Raw genomic sequence first — 18,209 nt, forward strand, 5'->3', positions numbered from 1 at the left:
TTGCAACTTTCTTTGGCTCCCTTTTAGTTTTTTTTCCCGCCGTGGTCAATAAGAAAAGCAGAGGTTTCTTTCGTAACTGTGTTGGTTAGCAAAGAAGAGTCATTTAAAAAAGATTATTATTGTCTGCATTCCGTGTCCTTTGAGGTATAGCTGTAGTACTGGGTAGTAATGGGTGTGCAAAGGCACCCATATGAGTTTAAGTGCGTATGAAGAAATGGGGTATGCCAACATATTTAAGTATAGCATCGATGACAGCTAATGGCTCTCTCTGTGTGCTGCAACCTCGGCACAAGCCCTGAAAGCATTACCATTGAGACTGAAGACGATGTAAAATATGAATGAAGAGAGCTCCTCGCCAAAGCACCGTCTTCTTCTTAAATTGGGTCTGTTTTTTTAAATAAACTGCTTAGATATTTTTTATTTTATTTTTGTAATATACATTTATAAAACATGTTTGATATTTTATTACAGACAGCAGCTGATTATTTAGATCACATGTTTTGTTTTACCTATGGAAGAAAGACATTGGCAAATGGATGAGACAATGTGCAAAGAATGGAGGAAGAGCGTGAATGAAGAGATGGAGTGAAGAGAGTGAATGTGTATTATAAATAACCAAAATCAATAATAAATGACACTGTGTCTCACAGTTTTGGAATCTCAGTCTGTGATTCTCACAGGAGATGGGGAGACCCCCCACCCCCATCTAAATGAGGGAAAGAGCACATGGTGCCTCAAAATAAAAGTATTTTTCCCCATTTTCAGCAAAGGAGCTAACTTGTGGTTTGCCTGTGTGTTTATATGTGTGTACATTATGAAGCAGATACCGTGCATTATTTATTCATCAGTCCTGTCTGCCTAGCTGCCACACTGTGTACTTCAGCATGCCTTGCAATCATTATGCCACATGCATTATTGAATGCGTACGCACGCACACTGGCTCTGATGCAGATAGCGACATGTGAGATTTATCTTGGATATGTTCACTTATCGTCGTGTTCGGTTCTCTTGTTGACTGATGCAAACAATAGCACAAGACATCTTTCACGGATACATTTTTCACCTTATAACGCTGCCCACATGTTGTCTTACGTATGTTACTCACAAACACAATCAAAACCTTGGTTTTCTTTATTAATTAGTTCCAAAATGCCTGAAAACTAGCACCAACCAATAAGAATCCAGCGAATACCCACAAAGAAGAGTCAGGAAGCATTTGTGTGCATCAATTTCATGCAAGGCCTGGCTGAAATTCTCCTCAAAAATGGTTTGCACAAAAAACAAAAAATCACATCATGCAAAAGAGGGTGCACCACTCACAGGATTAAACACCTCATTTAAACCATGCAAATTTTTATAACTCTGCATATTTCACTGGTTTCAGTTTTCCTTGTTCTGCCAGTCGACATGACACTGAAGCAAAACAAAGCGTAATGTGCACCTCCCAAAAAAACCTGTAGATTATGTTAAGGCTGTGATTTGTGCGATCAGTCGCCTTTTCCTCAGATTTCGAATTTACAGATTGTTGCCACGCATCAGGTTAGTTCCGGTTGCAATAACAACCCCCTTCTCTTTTGTATTACCATTGTTCACTCCCAACGGGAAGCTATCAAGCCAAACAGTCGACAAGAGCAGAGGTTATTCACAGAATTGATGTCATGTCACACAATGGGGTAAATAGAGCAAAAAGCATCATTAAAAATGAAAAACTGAAATGTTCATCCTAATAACTCATAATAACACATACTAATAACTTATAAGGTTTATTGCTTCATTTTCCACTATGGGTATGGGAATAGTGGCCCATCAGATCCAGCAGATGGAGCTACTCTGAAAGGAGCTTGCTGTTGTTGAATTACCTGAGAGAACACAATACAGAGTGGAACAGTGTTGTCTGACACATCATGATTTTTCAATCAAACGGAAATATTTAGGAGTGTTTGCCCCCTTCTGAGTGCCATTCTCCTTTATCTGTGGATGAGTGCATCTCTATTACACTCTATGGTTCCTTCTTGGTGCAGTGATGAAGTGACTGTGAGATCAACAGTGATCTTTGATCATGTTTTGTGCTTCCTAATAGGCATGCATGAGTGTTTACCCACACAGTTGCGTTGGTGCTGCTGTGTCTGTGGGGTCATTGCACTTCCTGATGTTAGCCTCCCTGTTCTAAAAATGAAGAAGGGTTTTTGTGTGATTTTGGCTTATGTTAAATAGCATTGGCTCTTATCAGGGAACTTAGGTAAGACTTTGACGTCAGCTCAATACACCATGCTGATAACAGGTTCTTTTTACCCATGCCAGGTGTTTGGATGTGTTTACTGATTGTAGACTACGCGTTTTCCCGGTTTCTATGCAGGAGTTCAAAAATAGCTATGAAACCACAAGCCTGCATGCGCTTTGTCCTGAGCACACATGTATGTATATAAGCACACATAAGATAAAAATCTCAACTACTTTTTGTAGTTGACCAATTGTTCTGATGTGTGTGTATACTATATATTTTTTTTACTCACAAACATTTAGAATTTAAAACCAGTATCACAAATAAACAATTCTTTTTTTGAGCTGACACTCTAATCCAAAAAACATGTTTGTGTCGGTGTGAGAGGTCTCCCTCGCTCACATTTTGTATTTGCTGGACGTATAAAGATAAATAGTAATACAAAAATGTGCTTGCTGACTGTATACATAAAATTTTATGTAATTATCGTTGTAGTTGCATATCAAATTGTTTACCACAAAGAGATTTCCCCTACTTATTATAGATAAAAACTGCTTTCTATCTGCGATTAAATGTGATTCTGAGTTAACTATGGACAAAATGTGATTAATCATAATCAAATATTTTAATCGATTGACAGCCCTCATATATTATGGATGTTCCAATCAGGGTTTTATGCTGCCAATCCCGACATAGGGCAAGTGCATCACACATCATCCATAGCCAGTACAGCCAGTACACACATAACAAAGGTTCCCCCTGGATGTTTCATTTGGAATTGATTAAAGTATACTTATACTTGCTCCTTGTCAGTTCTGGCTTTGAATCCTGCAGTTTCACTCTATCGCAGTTAATTTGTTTTATATATTACTCAATAAATCAGCCATTTGGCTTCATTTCACTGGTTCAGTTTTTCTTGTTCAACTCTTGTTCAATGTGTACTTGGTTGAGCATTGGCCTATTGTTAGATGAAATATATGTTTATTTAAGCACATATTCCATATTTTTTGCCTAAATTAAGCATTTTCAATAATTTGTGAACTAAAATGCAAATAAATGTATAACTACACTGGTCACTTGGTATCGGTAATGTTACTGTAATGTTTGGTGACACACAAGCACCAGACTTGATCACCAGAACAAAAGGCTTTCATTGCAGGTTCAAATTATCTCTCAAAAGGCACAATAATCCGTAGTAAAAACACAGTCTACCCTATGTTATCCAAGATTTTATTCCCTAAATGGTCATTTTAGGACGTTTGTATCTGAGTTGTAGGGAAATACACAATGTAACAACACATTCACCATACAAAAGAGGAAGGCAATGGAATGTACCAAAGAGTCATTTCAGAGGTATGTCAATGTGACGGCAAGGCTCAGGCACCTGCTGCATGCACATACACACACACACACACACACACAAACACATACTTACACAGTTGTCCATTTATTTGTCATTTGTAATTATTTTTGCATTATATTCTGCAAAAAACACCAATAATTATTGTCTATGAAATGTGTTTTATGTTTATATTTTTGGATGTCTGGAACGGATTAATTGGATTTACATGATTTTGTATGGGAAAGTGTGCTTTGTCTGTCTGTCTTGGTTTGAGTTGGACCTCCTGGAACGGATTAATGACGTTAACCAGTGTACTACTGTACCTGATATGCAGAAACACGAGTCTCTTACGATGCCAGATACAGTTACAGATGTCTCCTTCATCCTTTCATTTATCCTTTCATTTAAAAAGAATGAAAAAAAAAACGTGGTTACGATGTCGAAAGGCCAGGCAGTGCCATTCTCATCAAGTTGGCTTCACAAAAACTGCCTGTACTGTTGCACTGCTGGTGTGTAGGAGGGCTTTAGATAGCCAGAATTGTGTGTGTGTGTGGAATAAATGACACACCAAGTGTGAGTCTGTACAGCATGCAGTGTCTCAGTCCCCAAATAAAAAGGTGGGTAGAGACACTGTCTGTCTGATAAACTGACAATGTGGGTAAAATCTGATGGAACAAATGTTTCTTACAAAATACTAGTGATGGATTGATCCATAGAGATTGACATAGATTGATAGAGACTGATAGATTGTATCAGTTAGCAGGGCTTTAGGAGTAAAAATAATTGTTTCAGATCTTGCTTCATTTTTTGCACCACTGACCAGGCTTTTTAAAAAAGTAATTTAAATTTATTTGAAAACTTTTACAGCAGAAAGTCCAAATACATTATTTGCAATTACAGGATGAATTTGCCACATTTAACAAAAGTTTTGGCTAAAATACTGTAAAAAACACTAAAATTAAACACAAATTCCCTCCAATTTGAATACTTGAATAAAGGAACGCATTCTTGGAAACAGTCTTTTCCTACCATAATATAAAAGAGCTAATGTAATAATCAAATTAAATGTATGTTTTTCTTCTTAACTGCCCATGAAAAAAACATTTGATTTACTGTAATAAAATATAAAGTGTACACGGGGATCATAGTAGTAATATTTCAACTGATTATGTATTGAATATACTCGAAAGCGTGATTCTGGCATACACTAAAATGATTAATTGGAATTTCAATTGTAACTCCTTAAATGGTAAAAATCTACTTGCAATACCACTTCCAATTCAAATTCATGGAATTTAATTGATTTTGTGTGACATTCTCAATTGAATTCAGAATTCTGCATATTTGGCAACAAAAATGTATTTTTTTTTACATTGTTACATTTTCTTAATATATATTTTTGCTATGATCATCATGATGTGCAAATTAAAGACTACATCGGAAAATTGATCCAGGATCATGGAGGTCTATCTGTATTAGTATCGGTATTGGCAATACTGCTCCTGATTTTATTTGGTATCGGATCGATACCAACAACTTGCATTGTCGCCAAACCCGCCAACATGCTCTACAATGGCTGATACTGCCCTCCGATGAGTTGCAAGTGCAAAAGAGAGAGAGAGAGTGGGAGAAAGGGAGAGTGGGAGGGGACCCGAGCAGCAGAGGGAGGGGAGAGGGGAGAGGCAGCCGGAGGGCAAACCAAAGAGACTGAGTGGGAAAGCGCTCTCTTCCCACTAGGAAAACAAGATTTGTCTGCTGTGCTTTGGGCTGCAAGCAGACTTGAGCTGTGAGTTACACTTTTGCCTCCGATACTGTACTCTTCCACAAACACACATTTGCTCCAATCGGACAGCAAAGCACAACTGATGGGTAAGAGGCTCTTGTTGTTGTTATGTGTGGACCTGCGCTCTTCTCAGGAAACTGTTTCAAAGACTTGCATGTGTTTGTACTGTAGATACGGTAGATGTAGGATCATTATGTACACTGATTTTCTATGTTGCCGTGTAGCTGTGTTCTGTTGACAAGTTGCTGTGTGTGTGTTAATTTGCTGCGTGGGTGTGCAGCCTTGAGTTGTGACAGTGTTTATTGAATGGTACTGATGTCCAACATTTTAACTGAATGGAACAGATGGCTGAGGTTGCATCTGTCCCTCCCTGAAGCTTATTGTCTTCATGTGTGTTTGCTCGGGCAATGCATGCAAAAGTTTTGGCTTATAAATAAGTCTGAAAAATGTCATTGTTTGGCGTAATTTGCATATTGTTAAAGAAACGTGTTATTGTTTTTTTTTGTGTGTGTGATGCATGAGGTCACATTTGAAAGTATTTTCTGCCGGATTCATATTCAACATGAATTTTATCTTGCTTTCTTTGAGTTTTGGTGTGTATTCTGTCCTTGTTTCATTGTACGCTGAATATAATTAACTGAAAAGTGGTTGACAGTGTAGTATTAAAGCTCCATGTAGCATGGCTCCTTGTATTGCTTCAAGAATAAATAACTAAATCAACTAATCAAAACACACATAGAAACCAGTGCGGGTGCCAAATAGCTACAGTTACTCTTTATTGTTTCCAGACACTTACAGTATATGCAGTGGTACGTCAGATTTCATTATTTTTGTTCCAAAAGGTCAGACTGAAATGTGCAATACTGAAACAATTTTCCCCATAGGAAATCATGTGAATCCTAGTAATCCATTCCAGACACCCAAATTACTAACAGAAAATGCATTTCATAGAGTAATTATAATTTTACCTGCAGAAAAAGTGTAAATAATTATAAATCATGAATAAAATTGATAAATAAACATTTAACATCACTTTTATCTTTATTGATCCTTTTTGGGAAGACTGCAAGTAGTGGAGATTGAGGGAATATACAACAACTACTCAACTACAACTACTCAACATCTTACATCGTTTGTGTCCTTGAACACGTTGTTGACATCCTTGGAAGCAATATGTGGAATTTCAACATTTTCTGAACCAAATGGCTTTTCATAGGAGATTAGGAAGAAAGAGAGCAAGACTTTTGGCTATGGTATTTAGTGGAGAACTTTTTGCAACGTTTGTTCCGAGGAGCGTGTGGGTGAATGTCGGAGCCCAGAAGAGGGAGACTTTGAAATCATTGTTGGATGTTATGAACTTTTACCTATATCTGTGAGATATTTTATCCAAGTCTTGCATGGGAAAGTACACCTTTCAATTATGTATTGGTTTAATATCTGGAACTACAGTAACTCGGTTACATATCATATTTATACCTACTCTTGAACGAGGCTTGAGTCGCATTTGAAAAAAATAGATAACATGAAAACATCAGATACAGGTCAAATATGAGGAAAAAAATCTGAATCTGAAATGCTGAATCTAAATGTGCTGTATCTAAATGTTAAATCCAAATTTGACGTAAATCTCATCTGTCCACATCTTTATTAATATCACATGCCAAACGGTAAAATAGCACAGTTTGGTTCACACAACATTATACGATGGCTGAGACTGTGTACGAGAAAAATGTTGGCGAAAGTGTTTGGCAAAAACCGACGTAGTGTTTGAAAACCAAGGTTCCACTGTGGTAAATTTATAATGTTTGGAATGAATGGAATTCAATTAGCTCTGTTATTTTGAAATTTAAGACAAATAGCAGAGATGTGGATGCTGAGGTTCTCATTGGGAGTGACCAGGATGGATAGGATCAGGATAGAGTACATCAGAGAGACATTACATGTTAGAGGCCTTGGAGGTCAGAGAGGCCACACTGAGATGGTTCAGACATGTCCAGAGGAGAGATAGTGAATATATTGGTAGAAGGATGCTGAGTTTAGAGCTGCCAGGTAGGAGGCGTAGAGGAAGACCAAAGAGGAGGTTTATGGATACAGAGGACAGGGTTGGATGGAGGAGATTGATTTGCTGTGGCGACCCCTGAAGAGAAAAGCCCAAAGAGAAAGAAGAAGAAGATTCCAACCCAGACACCTAGTACCTGTATTTGATGTGGACAACATCGACGTGTGCCACCCATAAATGAAATGACAAGAAACTGGTTAAAAAAAGTTTTTTTTTTTTATTCCTGCCAAGATTCTGCAGCAGTAAATCAAAGGTAGTTTGCATAACTGCAGTACCGTAGCATCTGTACAGCAGGGTTGATGTTCTAAAGGAAAGCTTGACCTGTTTTTTTCCTCATGAGACCAAACACTTAAAACAGCACACGTCATTGTGATGTTTCGTGGTTGATATCTTGTGGTCACAGAATGCATGCCATTATCTTTGGACGTTCTTTTTTTTTCTCCAACATTTTCCCTGTTGTTGTTTACTTTACTGTTAATGTTAAGCATTTGCAATGAATACAAATTGGCAGTGGTGAACCCTGACCAGGACATGATCGCAAGCAGTATCAAAGTGATGAGGATGCAAGGAATTAGTTTAAATTTAAAAAAAAGTTTCTAATGACAAACAAAAGTATGTCCAATGTATCTATTTTGATTTTTATCCGTGTTTTGGATAAAAGAAAAAAAGTAACTTAAACTCATCACGGCTCATGCCTTCTGTGGTAATGTTTGTTGCCATTGTGTTTGTTATCATGTCTACACTAGTGATGCCCGTGGAGTCCTCTTATGCAACCACCTCCTCCCCCTGTTGGCTCCACACAATACATTCGCTCAGCGCTCACTCACATGGCGACATCCTTGTAAGCTCGGCTAATTACCTCACAGGTGACTGCACGCTGCTGTGCGCTCCACAGTACATCCTCCTGTTTGTCTGCTGCATACACACAGCTATGTTTACTGCAAACACCATTCTCAGGATGCTTATTCCAAGAGCTACTATAGCTGTGATCATTTTGAGCCTTGTCAGCGCATGCACACGCACAGCCTTGCCATTACACTGCAATTTGACAAACTTCCATAATAACCTTGTCCACATAGAGGCCTGGTTAGCCAAGTTCTATTTGCACTCTTTGGTGGATGTAGGGGTGTGAGATGGAAGTCATTTTCCAAGATGCTTTGCTGCTCATCATTGTGGTAAAATAGCAGGCTTGTCCCAATAAAGCTAGTGTTTCCCTGACTGTTATATTACGGCAGTGCTACTCGAATACTGGAGACCCCCGGCTAGAGTGGTAATGTGGCACCGCTGTTGCGGTGGAGAAAGCAGACGTGTGGCAACCTCGCCTGCCCGAGGAGGAGCACTCATTGTCAGACACACTTTGTCAGAGGCACCATTGGTGCGGCCAGACATGAGGGCGCCGCATGGATGCATAAGCATGTCCAACATAAATGGACCTTTCCCGGCGAGAGAACGCTGCTTCTGGCTTCAGCAATTTTTTGGCGGATATTTCACATTCATATTCACAAAAACAGTCCCGTATGAAATGCTATTGAAAGATGAAAATATTTTCTCTTGCTGGGAATCACCAAATACAATAACTTCTACCTGAGCTTGTATGGTAAACAGAGAAGCAGAGCTTGGGGAAGGGCAGAGAGCATATAGCACCTACAGCCATGCCCATAAGGAAGCACGCTCCTCTGTGACATCACAAATGAACAGTTTTGCAACGCCCTCTGAAACTGAGCGTTTTTAGACACCCCAAATTTCTTTTAGGGCTCACTTCCAAATGCACAAACCTCATTATCTGAAACTTTGACTTCGTTTAACCTGACAATACAACATTCTAACTACATTTATAGGTCAGAGGAAGCAAGAGCAATTAAGAAGGTTTTTTTTCAAACTTTTGATGTTTTTTTGTGTCACCATTTTGGCATGTTTACTTCAGGAGCTGGCGGACTAGTGTTTGTGATGAGATTCCATCATGATTGAGAGGTCTGTTTATCCACACAAACATTCCTTCTCCTCACAATGACAGCATTTGAACAGTTTAGCAGTGGTTTCCTTTTTGTTGGCCAATTTCTTGTTTCCAAATTTCAGTTTAAATTGAAGATTTAGATGTTAGAGCAGGGCCTGCATTGTGGCCGGCGCCCTCCCAGTCCACAAGGACAGTGAAATTCAGGGTAACAATAACAATTGTTTGAACTGATGATCTTTGAATAAATCGTTTTTTTAGAAATCAGCAAGGTGCATGCCATGCTGCCATGCATCTAGGGAGGTGGAGAGAACCACAGTGTACAGCTGTAGGACTACATTGCCCGCTGCAGGAGGAGCCAATGTACACAATGTACTTTTAAACTTGCGACACACGCACTGCTTCTCTGCCTCGCCCTTATGACCTGGCTGCGTGCAAGATTTTGCTGCATGCAGAAAATAATTAGCATCCCAATTTACTTCTTACGGGCTTTGCGTGCTGTCTGCAGGATTGGAAATCTGTGTGAGCCACGTGTGTGTCACTTGCGATTCTCCCCATTTTTGCACGTAGGAGCAGATACATTGGGATGCAACCCATGGTAATGTCAAAGTATTTTTTCTGTAATTTTGATCAGTGCCATGGAAGTTTAGGCTTGAGTTTGATGGAACTTCAGTCAATTTGTATTGACCCCTGAGCTACTTGATGTCACAACAAATTATTTTTTTAGGGTCTATCCACTATCCCTTTTGGCTTTGCCACCATGTTTTGATTTGCCTTTCGATTAACCATTTGAATGCATTGATTGATATTATTTTTTAATTATTTTCGGATTGGATCTTCCGTGGACTGGGGTAAGGCTGGGCGATATGCACCAAAACTTATATCCTGATATCTTAATGCATGATATATTTCCCAATCTTTTTTCCAGAAAGTAAATTTAGACAAAATCAAATGTGTGTGCAAAATTGTAAAATAAAAATAAAATAGTCCATTCTTTTTGGAAAATGTAATCATCAATCTTCTTTATAACAAATCTTTAGCTACTGTATGCTCAAATCCTCAGCTAATACCAAAAGAACTAAATATGAAATAAAGTACCCCATTTCAAAGAGGGTTTTTAAATGTCAGCAGCAACTCAAAAATACTTTACTTTGTCTCAGAAGCAACCGCAAATGCACAAACTGCACAACAATAGGTACTTTCACTTTTATGTCCCCAAATACCAGAAAACTGTCCAACGACACCAGAAAAAGTAGCTAGATTTTTTGCTACTCACTTTTTAAAAAAAGAGGACAAAGAGGGTTTGAAATGTTGCCAGATTTACCTTCTAGAGTCGCCAAGTTGGCAACACTGGAACTTGTCGCTTCCTTCATGCTTATGGGGGCTTGCCCCCCCTTTATGCACGAAAGGGGGCGGGGCAGTAGCCGTGCTCAGGAGCACTGACACACACAGGAGTAAGACATCCACGTCAACATGCAAGAGAATAGCACAAGTCCAGTCTATAACGACGTGATAGATATGTTTGGTTTTTGCAGAAATAGCCAACAAAAGAACAAAACCCATTTAGAGTTTTTGCTATGATGGTCTTCTGAAGTTTATGTCTGACATGATGTCATGCAGGTTCTCTGCAACCCTGCAGTCATATTCTGAAGTGTACATATAGCATGTTTGATGTGTTTTTCTTTTGCCACATGTAGATATAAAGTCATGTAGTTTGTGCAATTAAAAAAAAAACCAACAGTATCTGTCCTTGAGGGCATTTGTCCTTGAGGGCATTTACGATGTGCCTGCTGTCCTCTTGTTAACTTTAAGCTGTGTGTTGCACTGTGAAAATCCACAGAAAGGTTTTGGGAATTCTTCAACAGAAGTGAATATTTAACAATCATGTATGGTTTTCTCCTGATGTGACAGACAGTGTTTGTAGGACCAAGTGTTATGTATTTAGTTTTCTTATGGTTTGACTTATCAAACCAGCATGCAAACCCCAAAAATCCAGACCTCAATTAAACACAGGCTTTATTTAAACTTAGGGACGAAGCAAAAAACTAATTACGGCTGGGATCAAGATCACAAACACACCCTTACAGCACACACAGACTGATGCACCAGCATGTCTGGTCCTGCCGCACCCTTTCTTCTCTCCTTGCTGGGTGTCAAGTTTCCTCCCTCCCTGAAATACTGTACTGTCCCAACAATGCAATTGGCTACCCCCGCAAGTAACTGCAACTCACTTTGCACCTCATTGGTCACCGGAGTGCTCAGGACATCCAGGATAGGCCGGAGATGCTTGCCAATGGTTTTGTGGTATTGATGACTGGTACGTAGGAGGCATGGCACGAGGCAAAGTGGTTCCCTGTGGATCAGATTCTGATCAGGAGAAACTGAACGATACACAGGAGGCTTTTATCTGAAGGTTCATAAATCAAGCACAAATGTAGAATTTATGATGGGACATTATTTAGAATAATCAGACTGTTGGCCTCAACTCAGTTGTTTTTGTTTAAACTCTTTAATTATGTTCAGTTATAACTAAAAACTAAAAACATATGTATTCATGGCAAATAGCACACCCATGTTTTCATGTTTTTGTGTTGATGCATTATGGTTTGTGTGAAAGCTGCTGTGATTTAAATTGGTTTTGGAGAAATAGTGACTAAATAGTTTTATTATCATTGTGACTAAGAAATAATATGATGATGATTTAGCAGCTCTATTAAGTTACATGCACGTAATAGAATTTACGAAACATAATATCGTTTGATGGTACTGGCATAAAAATCGGTTCATTTTGGTATCTTTTTTTTCCGATAATAACATGGGTGTGCGAGTGATGACAGAGCAAGCTTGCTAGATTTGAGTGTGTGTCTCTGTGTGTGTGGGTGGGGGTTAAGGCGTCTTCTTTTCATACTTCTGATATCTATAACAAATATCTAATTGAATAAAGTCAGTCACACGTAGTTAGCATACACACAGCCAAATAATTAGCAATGGGAAATGTGTTGAATTAGCCCAATTGATAATTTCACTGATTGTATTAATCTAGAGTTTCAAATGTTGCACTTTGTTCTTATACGGATGTTTGTGCAACATGGAAATGTGCAGCTTTACAAATTGTATTGTTGACAGCATTATTTAATTGAATTCTTATTTGTCAATTTATTAAAACTATTAAAATCTTTTTTGCTGATCATAGGAGGACATCCAATTTTAGTTGACTATTAGTTGTGACTTTTGCAGTTTTTTGCTATTTAAAATAACTTTTTTCATAACTTACCTTGCAGAGTGCAGTAGTTTACTTTGCACAAACAGCATTCATTTGTCACATCATAAAAAAAGATATGACAGAAGCTGATGAGCTGCTGCCAGTATTGGTTGCCTGTATTGTATCGGTTGATTTCAGTGTCAGAAATTAAGTGCTGGACAATGTCAACGTATTGGATATTGGTAAGAAAGCCAATATCAAAAATATCTAAAAATCATTATCTTCAGTACTGAGAATGCAAACCCTCCAGCTTATCTGCAATAAGGTAAGCTGTATTGGAAACCTCAGGACAAAATTTGTAATACCACGATCTCTAATGTGAAAGTGGTCATTGTTAATGTCGACACAATATAAATGTGTACTACATTTGAGCATCCAGCAGATTCAATCAAGACGTCATCAATGTGTCTACAAAACATTGTAACCTGCTGACACTGAAAACAATATGCATTAATTGTATCTTAAAATAACAACTTGCATTTATTTTGCATTGTATGCCCGCTAATAGAGAGAGCATCCTTTTTGTTACCATGGCACCCTACATCCCTTACTGCTATTTAGACACCCATACTAGTAAGCTTAGTTGCTTCACAACTTGAACACAAACATACTGTACACTAGTCGGTATTGCGCTGAAAATGGAAAAAACGCACACAAATACATTCATACTTAGTAAGCCCATACAGTATGCATGTAAGCAAATCTCTGCCGCAAAGGGTCACATACTGAAAAATAAAAATGAAGGCTCTATCTACAATTAACACATAAAGACAAATAAGTTATACCTGTATATATTTCACAGAAAAAACAACATCTCAGCTTTGTGTGTAGGTGACAAAGTGTATTATTAATATGAAAGTTGGCCTTTGCTTTTTAAAACAAAATCTAATATTCACTTTCTTCACTAATAATATTTGTATATTTTCTTCTTGTTATATTATGACTTTATGCCCATAATAGTGCAACTTTTAGTTCCAATATTGTAACCTAGTTTTCTACAAATTACAAAATTAATTTATTGTTTGTTTCTCATAATATTACAACTTTCTTCTTTAATAATTATACTCCATGCTACTAAAATTATTTTTTTGTATTATTTTTATACATTTGTGATGTTTTTTCTTCTTTTTTTTCTTCTTTTTCTTCTTAGAATATAATTGTTTTGTTTTTGTCTTTTTGATTATATCCTTTTTTAATATCTATTTTTGTTAATATTTTGACTTTATTTTTAATTTTTCCATTTTTTGTTTGTTGTTTCTGTTGTTTTTGTGTGTTGTTGTAATTAATTTCCTTGTTAAACTATATTTTTATAATGTGCTCCCGGGCAACTTCTCTGCCACCACACAAGAAACCAGATGATTTCTGCCTATGTTAATCACTGTAATCACTGGCACACTTTCTGTTTAGTCTTTTTTTGGCTAATGCTCTTACACAATGTGTACAACTCTGAAAAGAGGGTTAATTCCCGAGTGTGCCAACATTGCAAGCAACAAGTATGACTTGTAATGCTGGCATTAAGCTGCAGTTTGAAGGCAGATGACATAACCTGTGTTAAAGTCTCCTATTTGTTTCTACTGAGTGAACAAGGTTGGCAGATGTTGGCAGAATGTGTTTATTCACGCTTGAACCATGTTGGTAATAAATATTTCCGGGTTATCAATAGTATTTCATTCAGGGGGGCATGACAGAAAATAATTTAGAACCAATATTTTAAGTTATTTTATTTCCTGTCTCCTAGTTGACGTGAGTACAGCAGCACTGCCCACGCAGGTGCCCCCCACGGCCACAACTATCCTCCCTATGGACCTGCGGTTGGTTGACCACCACCATCAACAGACCCCTTATGGATTACATCCCCAACCACAACCAACAGCACCAACATCCACCACTTCTGATGAGCCAGGCAATGGGCCAGTCGTTAGTAAGTGATGAAGATTCCTGGTCTGACTTCATGTCTTGTCATTAAAATGCATCCAAGTACTTTGTACTATGGAGCCTCTAATGCCAATTTTTGTGAACCTTTCTGCAGACCACCAAGCGCAGCAGCTGCAGCAGGAGCTGGTGGCTCTCAAACACAAGCAGCAGCTCCAGAGACAGTTACTTATCGCAGAGTTTCAGAGGCAGCATGAACAGCTGTCGAGGCAACATGAAGCCCAGCTGCATGAACATATCAAGGTGAGGTCATGACGGGGAGAGTGGATTGAGAGCACTCTTTTTTTTAGCTTGCTTAAAGCTGCTGTTTGCAGCAGTTTAGAGGGCACTCGTCGTGGTCGAACAAGCTGCAGGCAATATATCCCGCCCTCTTCCTGGTCTGACCATGTAAGCCACACCCCACAAATACACCTGCATGCAGGTGCAATGCAGATAATGGGATTCACTTAGTCCACCGATAGAGCCCGCTAAACACCTACACAAATATCCAACACAGTTTTCTGGTTTTATATACATGCTGTGCCCATGTAGTACCAGGTATGTAATACTTACAGTATTTTGTATATTTTGGTCACGGGCAGATATAGCAGTTCCATTAGCTTATGTTACTGTGCCTCTCGGTAATGAGAGTAGTGATGTGTGGATCGATACTGAAACATTGATACCTGCGATACCAGATCTTCAGGTTGTAAAATTGATTCTCAGATCAATTAATTGATACGTTGATGCTTCAGCCATTTGAAGTGTTGTATATCATTAACTGGAGTACAGTAGAAAGCAGCTAAACTAATGAAACCTTGTTTAAATGATATGCAGTTGTTTCAAATAAATCAATAAAGTACTCTGATGTTTTATTGGGCTATGCTATGATTTGAAATACAATACTTTCTAAAATTTACTTGATGCATATTTGATGAAACTATCTGAACCAGATTGCCTGACAACAGCAAGGTGTAGATTTGGAGAAAAATACGGTTATGTTTGTGGATGCAGATAACCGTAGTTTTACATTCCCAAATGTCACTGCCTGCGACCAAGTATGCTGTGGCGTCACACAGGCAACCTGTGTTTACATCAGAAATAACATGAATGACCTCAGAACTGCGTTGGTCGTAGCTATTCATCAAGTGCTTTTTGCTTACTTGTTTACCCAAGCCCAAATACTGCTTCACTTTGAAGAGCAGAGGCGAATAAGCACTTTGAGGTGGGCCACTTTCCCTCAGATAACCATTCCACGTCCATGTCATCTCGTAACAGGCTCTGATGCTGGTTTTGGAGGAAAATGCGCAAACCCATTCTCCTCATGTAAATATGGACGCAATGAATATTTTCGGTTATGTCAACTACCACTTGAGCCGATCTAAGGGATGTTGACTGAAACGGGTTCCACTGTAGTATTCATTCATCATTGTTATTCATCACTGCACTCAAGGATAGTGCTGTCCAAGTCCTCTCGATTAGCTTTAAAGTCATCGATTTGTGTTGCTCATGTTATGCTCTATCGTCTATTTATCTGCATTTACACTTTTTGTCCTACAGAACCAACAGGACTTATTGGCATTGAAGCACCAGCAAGAGCTGTTGGAGCATCAGAGGAAGATCGAGCAGCAGCGTAATGAGATGGAGTTGGAGAAGCAGCACCGGGAACACAAGCTCCAGCAGCTCAAAAACAAGGAGAGGGGACAAGAAAGTGAGCAGATTAATTAAGATTAATTTTGATGTTCTGACATTCCAAAAATATGTACGTTAGGTTAGGAGACTCTAAATTGTCCTTAAACATTTCCACTTGTTAAATTAAATTACAAGTGTAAGCTTGTGATGGATGGAAAGCACTCAGAAGCTTAAACAAATCAGTAAATGAGAAGAGGATTTATCGAATATAAAAATGGATTAGCATATCATAAACCCATCAAAGCATTGAGTGTCGTGAAAATGGTTGCTGCTAAGTATCTCCATAGTCCTTTTCTAGCTTAATTGATGAATTGCCCCTCGGCAGTATGGAAAGTTACAGTGTTTTACAATCATTCAGAAGTTTTTGCTCAACTTTTAACACTGTAGATGCAACACTCATAAATGTAAGCGCTTGTAAAACAGCCCAGCCATTTGTTGAAAAGCTTGTATTGTGTATCCAAATCGCTGAAGAAAACTTGTACATCTGAATCATGGGTTCAAATGACTCAGCTGTCATGAAATACTGCAAGCACACTACTTTAGATCACCCACATGCAAAATACAAATAACTTCACTGCTAAGTTCTTTATTCTGCTAAAATCTTGGTAAATGTTTCCAGAAGGTTCTTTTAGTGGTTCTAAACAAGAGAGACAGTGGAATCATTTTTCATCATATTTATGTCCCTGGCCTTGTCCTATACCACCCACCCGTCTCTGACAAGACCCATGAGCACCTCTGTGAAGGGTTTCTTGTCTTCTGCCAAATCTTTCTCTTTCACCTCCACATCTGCGTCCTGGCCTTCTCACTGCTTGACGTATCAGGTGATCTGCCTGGTCCATGGCGTCGCTGTGTTGAAGCACGTGGGTGCAAACCCTGACCTCGATATTCTCACCACTATGGGCTCTATTTTTGTAGACCAAGCATGGTGTAGGTGTAGAGCAGGTGCGGGGTGTGGCAAGCGCACTTCTCAATTTTTGTGAATACCACAGTCCGGCGCACCCACGCCTCCCTTCCTCCCACCGGCGCAAGTGGCAAAGAGGAAAGAGAGAAGGCCTGAGGGGGTTTAACACAGCCGAGTGTAATCAAATAAATGCCTCTCATTGCCTTTAAATGCGCAGGGCCCACTGGACTGGGCATCAGAGGCCACAATGCGCGTGGGACACATGTCATCTGTTTTCAATTACATTAAACAAAGCAGCAGGCTAATCCAGGCATCGTGCTTGTGATCCACCTGCATTCCTGCTCTGTCATCATCAAATAGAAGAACCTTTGATGGTATATTCTCGGTATCTCCTCCTCATCCTCCTTGCATATAATTATGCAATATTTGGCATTGTACTTTCAGCTGCTGTCAGAGTTCCCATTATGCGTGACCTTTTTGATCTGGCATCAGATGTGATGCGACAATTAATACAAAAATGTACATGCTGGTTACATTAAATGGTTGTTGTGATTTTTATTGCATTGAAATGGGCGTGACACTCTGAAAACCCTGCCTGCGAAGTTTTGCTGACATGTGCAATATGAATCTGTTTTTATGATGTTACAAATTTACGCCTGAGCCGAGTGTGCTTTGCCTGCACCAAGAATATACCAGGTCGGGAGCTGGCAAGCTTTCAGCATGCCTTTGGCGCACTGTTTTGTCATGAAATTTTCACTGTGCCAAGCTGCAAATGGGGCCACCTACCCCTAGTGCGCCGCTGCGCCAATCTCGGCACAGCCCAGTCTACCAGATTACCAAATTGGCTGCAAACAGTGGTGCGCTAGATGAAAATTACCACTGCACGGGGTACGCCATGCTCCGCCACCTTGCACCACATTGCGCTGCGCCACGAAAACAGAGCCCGATGTAAAATCAATCATCACTCTTTTGAATTAATCAGTATTCGTCATTTGGGCTGAAACCACTTTATCATTATTCATAAATCTGTGCATTGTGACACATGGAAGTAACTATCACTGATAAGAATTCATATTCAGTGGCTGAG

General features: G+C 39.0%; 1 protein-coding gene across 5 annotated transcripts in view; it reads left to right on the plus strand.

Moving 5' to 3' along the window:
• Positions 1-5,230: 5,230 nt before the first annotated feature.
• hdac4 (histone deacetylase 4) overlaps positions 5,231-18,209 on the plus strand; it is a 57,702-nt gene continuing 44,723 nt past the window's right edge. For 4 of the 5 annotated variants that reach the window (XM_058081535.1, XM_058081534.1, XM_058081538.1 and 1 more), the window contains exons 1-4: positions 5,237-5,432; positions 14,357-14,539; positions 14,648-14,793; positions 16,090-16,240. In XM_058081535.1, coding sequence (XP_057937518.1) covers positions 5,429-5,432; positions 14,357-14,539; positions 14,648-14,793; positions 16,090-16,240 — 484 coding nt within the window. In that variant the 5' untranslated portion in view covers positions 5,237-5,428. Of the gene's footprint in view, positions 5,433-14,356; positions 14,540-14,647; positions 14,794-16,089; positions 16,241-18,209 lie in introns of all 5 variants that reach the window. The other variant, XM_058081539.1, reaches the window with a different exon arrangement.

Source organism: Doryrhamphus excisus, chromosome 9 (assembly GCF_030265055.1).
Source record: "Doryrhamphus excisus isolate RoL2022-K1 chromosome 9, RoL_Dexc_1.0, whole genome shotgun sequence".
Classification (NCBI taxonomy): domain Eukaryota; kingdom Metazoa; phylum Chordata; class Actinopteri; order Syngnathiformes; family Syngnathidae; genus Doryrhamphus; species Doryrhamphus excisus.